The 8,618-nt window shown below is 41.3% G+C and overlaps 2 protein-coding genes across 3 annotated transcripts in view; one reads left to right on the top strand and one right to left on the bottom strand.

Annotated features, from left to right (window-relative positions):
• Positions 1-1,623, top strand: part of fkbp15b (FKBP prolyl isomerase family member 15b) — a 16,593-nt gene extending 14,970 nt beyond the window's left edge. For both annotated transcript variants that reach the window (XM_030782113.1, XM_030782105.1), the window contains exons 28-29: positions 558-660; positions 1,002-1,623. In XM_030782113.1, coding sequence (XP_030637973.1) covers positions 558-660; positions 1,002-1,079 — 181 coding nt within the window. In that variant the 3' untranslated portion in view covers positions 1,080-1,623. The remainder of the gene's footprint in view (positions 1-557; positions 661-1,001) is intronic.
• Positions 1,624-2,807: 1,184 nt separating this feature from the next.
• Positions 2,808-8,618, bottom strand: stambpb (STAM binding protein b). The gene is made up of 10 exons (XM_030782193.1): positions 8,517-8,618; positions 7,543-7,768; positions 6,731-6,806; positions 6,473-6,568; positions 5,770-6,154; positions 5,283-5,407; positions 4,884-5,021; positions 4,343-4,461; positions 3,057-3,150; positions 2,808-2,932 (listed from the first exon to the last, which is right to left on the bottom strand). Exons 2-10 carry the CDS (start codon positions 7,743-7,745, stop codon positions 2,876-2,878), a joined length of 1,293 nt encoding a protein of 430 aa, XP_030638053.1. The 5' UTR covers positions 7,746-7,768; positions 8,517-8,618; the 3' UTR covers positions 2,808-2,875.

Here is an 8,618-nt window from a genome sequence, read left to right as displayed (position 1 = left end):
TTTTTGGTGTTTTTGACAGTGTATGGAGATTTAAGCACAGTTACAGTAAGACAGTTACATCTGTCTTTTAGAGACAACCTTATCCTACATTCATTTCTGCAGTGGTGGTACATTGGAAATCTGAACGGGACAATTGATAGTACCAGAATAGTAATTTAATTGTGAGGTGGAGGAGTAGAGGGTAATTTGATTTGTTTAAGGAAAAACTTTTGGAACGGTCACACAGCAAACCTAATCAAATCATAACCCAGCAAATTCAAAAGTAAACTCCTCCCTGCATGGTTTTATGACTGTTTTTGTTTTGGTTTTTTTTATTTTTTAAATAAAATAAACTGTTTTATGTCTTTGTTAACTAACACTTTCCACCCATAACCTGATTTTTGATGTATGTCTTTTGTCATAAAACTGAGTTTTTCCAGCCTGGGCATAATATGCATGAAAATCTTGCCAATTCTGATGTCTGAGTTGTTGTTGTTGTTATTGTTGTTGTTGTTGTCGTGTCATCCTTCACCTTGTCGTCTTTCCTGTCGTCCTTACGCATCACGCTATTCTCTCAGTCTGACTGAGAGGGTAGAGAAGGAAAATGGAGAACCATTTTTCCAGAATGTTCCACCAAGCAAAGCCCCACCCAGCCCCACTGAGGAAGAGGAGGAAGAGCTGGTGAGACAGGATGTGGCAGAGCCCTGATACACACACACACACACACACACTCCTCTTTCTCCTCTATTTTTGGTTCTAGACTGCCTTCCCTTCCACACACTAATTGGACTAATTGGTCCCAAAACTGATTATGTTGAATTTGTGTGTATTTAACCAAATCAGCTGACTTTGATTGACATTTTCTTATGTATTAGAGATCACTCTTCAGGAATCAAACGAATGATTAATTAAAGTGTTAGCCATCACCTAGAGCCATAGTAAATATCAATGTGTCAAATATTGACATTCTTGAGATGTGATATACGTGCGCTGACGTACGCTCGTCTCTGATTGGTCCGTAGAGCTTAAAGGGCCGCCCGCCGCCCGCCCCTCTGTTCGGTGATGACGACGATGATGACGACCTGGATTGGATGGGCTGACCTTCGTTGCTCTAATGGGTCAAAACACCAGTGCCTGACGGGGTCAGATGGACGGTTGCCGGGTGGGGGGGGGCTCCAGGATGACCTTTGACCTCTGACCTTAGTAGCTGACACGCTTGCTGACTGGAGAAGGAAAGATTTTGATCGCTTCGATCCCTGAGGTCAAACAGCTCGAGTGACGTCGTCCAACTCAGCAACATCTGGACAGTGTTTTTGATTTCACATATTGTGATGAAGCCAACCTGTAGAGGAGACCTCGAAACGGCCGTTTTTGACCTCTGAACTCGTGGACACGTGGAGAAGTTTCTTGGAGTTCAGCAGATTACTGCTGCTTTGATAGTAACAATTTTGGGGAGGAGGGGCAATAACAGACCACATACTGCATACAAAAAAAAAAAAAAAAAATCTCTTCAAATTGATCTCTCTAAATAAACTTTTAATTCAAGGGCAAAATGCCACAGTGATTTGTGACGGTTACTTTTTTTGTTGTTTTTTTTAAAATCTGTTTTAATGATAACTCTAAGGTCCTCCAGTTGCCTTTAAAAAGGCGGTTTTGTTAAAGAAGGACGTGTTGTGTCGTGTGACCAGAGTAATTTGATTGATTGGCGTTTGCAGGTAGGACCAAATCTGACTTAACACTGTGCTAAAAGCATCTTACTTCAGACTAATAAAGAGCAAAAAAAAAAAAAACCCAACAAATTTATCTGATATGTCCTAAGTCAGTTTCTTCGCAGCAATATTTTATCAAACTTGTTCGACCGAAGTAGGAGATTATAACTCTTTTACTGAACTTAAGTGGAATGTTTCCAGTTTTAGGGAAAAAAAAAAAGAAAAAAAAAGAGTCTTTCATCACAAAGCATTATTACAAGAGTCACAGTTTACTGAAATAAAGTCCATGTGCACAGAATCCCAGTTTTTTTCCTCACCACTGTAAAACAATCATCATTTCATTCATTGTAGTAGTGTTTGGCTTTTCTAGGGTTGTGTTTTTGTTTTTTTATGAAGGGGGTTCTAATAAAAGCTGATGATGACATTATTGTTATTGCCAAAAACAGTAAGCACTTCAAAAAAAAAAAAAAAATCTCCCAATCATTCTGGCAAACAAGAACCAAACTTTTACCATTCAGTCTCAAAGAAAGAGAAAACTTTTATCCTTCAGTGTAAACAACAACAAAAACAAACAAACAAAAAAAAACTAATGTCCTGTAATGCTGTCGTGTTCTACGGACGTCAGATCTCTGTAGTGCATTATGACTTTTGTTTGTTTGTCAATATAAATAAGAGTCTAACAACAACAACAACAAAGGATTGATACATATGATTAGAGACGTTGAAAACGATAAGTCAGTCCGGAGAAGAGAGCTGTACCGTCTGAGTCCCGTCTGGAGGTGAGAGGGTGTTCCCTGAGCTCCGTTCGCTCTCCATATCAGAATCTTTTGAGTTTGGATTTAAAAACGAACACACGATGGGTTACGCACGTGTGTGTCCATCTCTGTGTGTGTGTGTGTGTGTACTCCCATCACCAAACCCCAAAAAAAACCTGTGTGGTTTATAGTGTTTGGCAACAATTGATAATGATCATTTAAAAAAAAAAGAAAGAAAGAAAGACAGAAAAACGGAAAAAAGAGAGAAAGAGAAAACCATCACACATTCGACTGTATGGAGCGCCAGTCAAAACGATTGGAGGACATTGTAATGTTAAGCTTATGTACCGGTAAAAATAACAACAACAAAAAAAAACCAACAACAGAAAAAAGAAGTTCTTCATTGTACCATAGTTAAAATAGTCTCGTGACTCAGCGCAGATCTAGGATGTTTACGGAGCCTTGTTTTAGAATGATGTGAGTGCTGTCCTATTGGAAAGAAAAAAAGAGAGAGAACCTCAGTAGGAGAACGGCCTTCGGAATGTATGTGGAGAGCAGGATGCGAAGGTGAGAGAAATGTGTGTGTGTGTGTGTGTGATGAAGAGTCACTTACGATGAAGAGATCTTTGGAGTGAGGGTGAAAGCCCTTCAGTTTACAACGAGAGATCTCTTCCATACCTCTGTCTGTTAGTCTGAAGTAACCCACTCTGGAAACCACACATAGAACATCAGCCTCATGTTAACTGTACAATTACATAACCTCCACTAATTCCACTCTAGAGATAAGATTTTTTTTTCTAAGAACATATTTTCACAAAAGGCAATTGCTCATTGAGTTTGGGTGAAACATTTTAAAATAAAACACTTACTCATTGTGTTTGAGTGATGTATAAAAAAAAAACAAAACATGCTGTGTTTGGGTGATACTTAAAAAAAAACACTTATTCGTCATGTGAAACATGACGAACATGAAAACATGAAACACTTTTTTTTTTGTGTGTTTGTGCAATAATATAAAACAACAATTTATAAATAAACACTTACTCATTGTGTTTGGGTGATATTAAAGAAAAAGGCCCTTACTCATATTGTTGGGGTTATAAATAAACACTCACTGTGTTTGGGTGACATTTATAAATAAACACTTATTGCGTTTGGGTGAGATTTATAAATAAACACTCATTGTGTTCGGGTGATATAATAAACACTTATTCATTGTGTTTGGGTGATATTTATAAATAAACACTTACCTGTTGTGTTTGGGTGTTTCATTGTAAATAAACACTTACCTGTTGTGTTTGGGTGATATTTATAACTAAACACTCACTTGTCGTGTTTCTGGTGATATTTATAACTAAACACTCACTCGTTGTGTTTGGGTGATATTTATAACTAAACACTCACTCGTTGTGTTTGGGTGATATTTGTAACTAAACACTCACTCGTCGTGTTTGGGTGATATTTGTAACTTTAGTTTGTAACTAAACACTCACTCGTTGTGTTTGGGTGATATTTATAACTAAACACTCACTCGTTGTGTTTGGGTGATATTTATAACTAAACACTCACTCGTTGTGTTTGGGTGATATTTGTAACTAAACACTCACTCGTTGTGTTTGGGTGATATTTGTAACTTTAGTTTGTAACTAAACACTCACTCGTTGTGTTTGGGTGATATTTGTAACTAAACACTCACTCGTCGTGTTTGGGTGATATTTGTAACTTTAGTTTGTAACTAAACACTCACTCGTTGTGTTTGGGTGATATTTATAACTAAACACTCACTCGTTGTGTTTGGGTGATATTTATAACTAAACACTCACTCGTTGTGTTTGGGTGATATTTGTAACTAAACACTCACTCGTTGTGTTTGGGTGATATTTATAACTAAACACTCACTCATTGTGTTTGGGCGAGGGAGAGCAGACGATGGCAATGGATTCTGGGAGCATCATCTGATAGGCGCAGTGGGTATGAAGGTCGACACTGGAGAGGAACGCTGACTGAGTGGGGTGTGTCTGACAGACAAGATAAAAATGCACAGTCAACTTCTATGACACTGATACACACTCTCACGCTCTCTCTCTCTCTCACACACACATTTTCAGTCGCAAAATTTCAGGACTTTTCCATGACATCTTCTCCAAGTACATTACTTCAGCTATGACGTCTTGAATAGATTAACTGTACACCACATTAACATACTGTTTCATTTCAGACTCAGTTACAACAGATTCCTTCCAAAAACTAAAATATTAGAGCTGATTTTCACACGAGAATATCGTGAGCAAATTAATGTTTTCACGGCTTTTCCATAAACCTTTCAAGTATTCTTTCTTTACAAAAACCTTTTGGCGTGTGGAAAACGCTACTTAAATAGTCCGTGACTTTTCCGGGCTTTCCACGCTTACAGATCCCAAAGTGCTGGGAGGTGACTTACATGGATCCAGCCCAGTGTGATGAGATCATACTGGTCCTGAATCAGAAACAACTCCTCTTCATTCTCTGTGTCACAATGATCCGGCCCACCACGCTGCTTAGGTACTATCAGATGCGTCACAGTGAAAGAATTCCTGGTCTGACACACACACACACACACCATTACATGAGTATTATAGAGGGATGAAATTTAGAAAATAGGTAATCAATCAAACTAATCCATTTTAATTGCATGCACAGCATTTAACATTCTCGTGAACTTGATATTTTATTGCATTTAAATGCTTTCTCTCTCATCCTTTTCTGCTTAAAGCTGCTTGGTGTCCTGAAATTCAAAGTACTGACAAATACTGAAATACTGACTGCTAAATGGTTGGAATGGTCGGGTCAGAGGACGTACCAGTTTGCCACAGAGAATGCCGCAGGTCTCCACGCCGCGGACCGTGTTGTTGTCGGCCAGTCTGAGAAAGGTCTCACACAGCCCGGCCGGAACCGCCAGCTGCCTCAGCCCGTCCACCAGAGAGACTACGACACGGGAAAAACACACCATACACACACATCACACACACATCACACACACTAATGGACAAACCTAAGAGCACAACGTTTCCTGCTTACAGATCACAGTCCAAAAGCCCTGAAATTATTGATCACTAATAATAATAATAATAATAATAATAATGCAACTGATCCATTCTCAAAGAACATTCCCAGTTTAAGATAAGGACCAGGTTTGTGGATCCTGCGCACTTTTAATCAGCCCAAAATTCAGAGACAGATTCTTTGAGTCCTACAGCGAGCATGATCATCGCAGCAGCGTGTCAGTTTGTTTTGGGATACGAGGTCAGACGAGACACGGTTAAAGAGGAGAAGAGGACGACTCTTACTGCTGTCCGTCCTGTGCAGCGACCCAGGCTTCAGAGAGCGGTCAAACGCGGGAGCCGCCGCAGGTTTGGACGCCGGGGCGTTGGCGTGATTAAGGGAGGGGTACACGGGGCTCTCGGGGGGCGTGGGGGAATCGGAGAAGGGGAGAGGCGGGCCGCCGATGCCGGGGATGAGCGGGGCGTCGGCCTGGGGGGAGGAGGCGGAGCCGAAGCCTTCGCGGACGCGTTGGCGCTCCCGTTCCAGGTCCCGACGGTGAATCATCTCCTCGAAGATGCTGAACTGCTCCTGCTCCCTCTGCCTGCGCTGCATCTCGGCCACGCGCTGTCTCTCCACGCTTAGCTCCTTCTGCCTCATCAGCTCCTTCTGCAGCACCGCCTCCTCTGCCCTCTGATCAAACATCACACACACAGGAGTCGTACAAGTGCACACCAACGCGGGTCATACACACACACTCAGCCCGACCTGGTCATGCAGACATACCAACTGTTACACTTTTTGATGGGACGCATGGACTACTATCAAAACACTCTTATTATATTAAAATGACATCCCAGGACTATATTTAGCGACGGGTTACCGAATACATTTGTAACGCCAAAGTCCAGCACTATCCCAAAGCGCTAGCGCTCTCCATATAGTCTTGCATAGGCGCTTTATTTGAATGACATCCCAATCTATCAGTGAGGCACGGGGTCAAAAGTTCACCTTTTTCACTAGAAATTCGGCGTATTCTTCTTGGTATCTCTTCAATAACCTTTTCTTCAGCTCTTCCGCCTGAGGGAACACGACCTCCTTCAGTTTCTGTCACAGGAGAGAGAGAGAAAAAAAGGACTTGAAGAATTTAAAAAAAAAAAAAACAAAACCCTGAGACTGAAGCTGAGAATGACAAACGTACGTTTGGATTTTTTTTACGCGCGCGCGGGATGAAATGAACGCGGACACATGTTAACGTGTAAAACTAACCTTCAGGGTGTCTCTCCTCTCTGGGATGCTGGATGATTTGTACTCTGGATGATGAGGAAGTTTCTCAATAAAAAGGCTGTGAAGACGAATACAAAAAAGAAAAAAAAAATTAAAGGGTTTTTTTTTTTTTTTGGAATGTCTGCCAGCAACAAGTCAAAATACAATTCTAAATTCGTCCAGCAACAAAATACGCATTTAAATGTCACTGATGCCGTTTTCCCAAAGTGACGTAAGACAACGGTTTTCTATGTAGGTCATGGTCCCTCAGGGTAAGCTTTGGGGTTCAATGTCTAAGTCAAGGACAGAACAGCTGCAAACGTCAGGATGGGATTTGAACGCACAACCCACTGGTGCTGGATTCGGACAGCTCTGTCAAGAACACAGTACATAGATTCCTACTTGAAGGTCTTGGAGGATATGCTTTTTTCTGCTACTCCAACCCTACAGAGGTTCATCTAATTAAGCCAGTCAAATGCGTTAAGTGTACTGAATTAGGACCGGAACGGATTCCTGAAAAAAAAAAAAAAAGGGCGATTTAACCCCTATTAACTATTTAACCCCAAGAAGTCAGGAAGTAGTAAACGTCAAGTCTTGTCTTTTTAGGATCGGAACTCTGCTTCGTCTCACTATCTCATGCAGATTCCTGTTTGACAAAGAAGTGTGTAAATTCTTCAGCTAATCGGAGATACGCAGTGTGGATATTGTGTAGTGGTATGTGGTTACATCCTACAGGTTTTAGGGAATCAAACAGCTCGCGTTGTGCTTGACCAGCGTGACCGTCTCTCTGAGGGTGGCGCGTCCCGTGAACTTACGTGATGTATTTGTTGTAGAGGACGAAAGCGTGTTCCGTGTTGCCCTCCTCGGCGTAGACGTGAGCCATGCGGATCATCTCCATCCCCGAGCGGAAGTAACGGCGGGCGGGGACGTCCTCGTTCATGTCCACCGTGCTGCCCAATTTGGTCAGGGCCCGCACGCGCTCCTCCGGAGTACAGCTCACGTCAGCGTGGTCCAACATGGTACCAAGCCTGTCCAGGACACCTAAATTACACAGAACACACACACACACACACGTTCTATGGGTATAAGATCAAGAAATGAGCAATATGTGTAAAAAAAAATTCTTTTCTTTTTTTAATGTAACTGTGAGGACACTGGAAATGCATAGCTCTGATGCTGGCATTGCAAAACATGTTGTGTCCATGGATTAAAATTGAAAGGAACCGTTCCACTGAAAAGGGGGAAGTAAAGAGTTGGACTGAACAGTCTGGTTATAGTCCGGTTTGCTGCTTGACTTAAGAAATCGCTCAGGTATGTGACTTCTGACATACCCCCTTTTTTTTCGCTATTGAATAATTCAGAGTCATCGACGAATGAAAAGACCGTATTGAAATCAGCGTGACTGAATAAGCTTACCGATCTAGCGTTCTCATATACAGAGAAAAACATCTTTGATGACTGTCTGAGCAATGTTAATAAATCGGTTTATTAGTAAAATATCTTGTACGGGCCTTAACTGCTCCACGGAGCCGACCTTAATCCCTAACTGATGGAATGTATCGTTAAACAAGTTCGCTAAAGCGCTCTTGTGTCAGTAAACAAACTTCAGTCGTTCATGAAATCACGGGAGATGAATCTAACGAAGCTATTCTATTCAATTTTTAAGCTATAAATAAATAAATGTTTACATATGCGAGATAGCGTCAAAAGATCTTCAAGTTGTGAAGCTATCCAATCGCTGGAGCTAGCTAATGTTAGCCAGGATAAATATGGAAATTAAATGCCTTACCTGATTGGAGAAATGGGGTCTGTAATTTAATCCTCCGGTGTTTTTCCAAATAAAATATCAGTGCATTGTTATTAGTTCCAGTGGCGTCTGGCGTTATTTCAA

Source organism: Chanos chanos, chromosome 1 (genome assembly GCF_902362185.1).
Source record: "Chanos chanos chromosome 1, fChaCha1.1, whole genome shotgun sequence".
In the NCBI taxonomy this organism is placed as follows: domain Eukaryota; kingdom Metazoa; phylum Chordata; class Actinopteri; order Gonorynchiformes; family Chanidae; genus Chanos; species Chanos chanos.
This window is presented reverse-complemented; position numbering and strand designations above follow the sequence as displayed.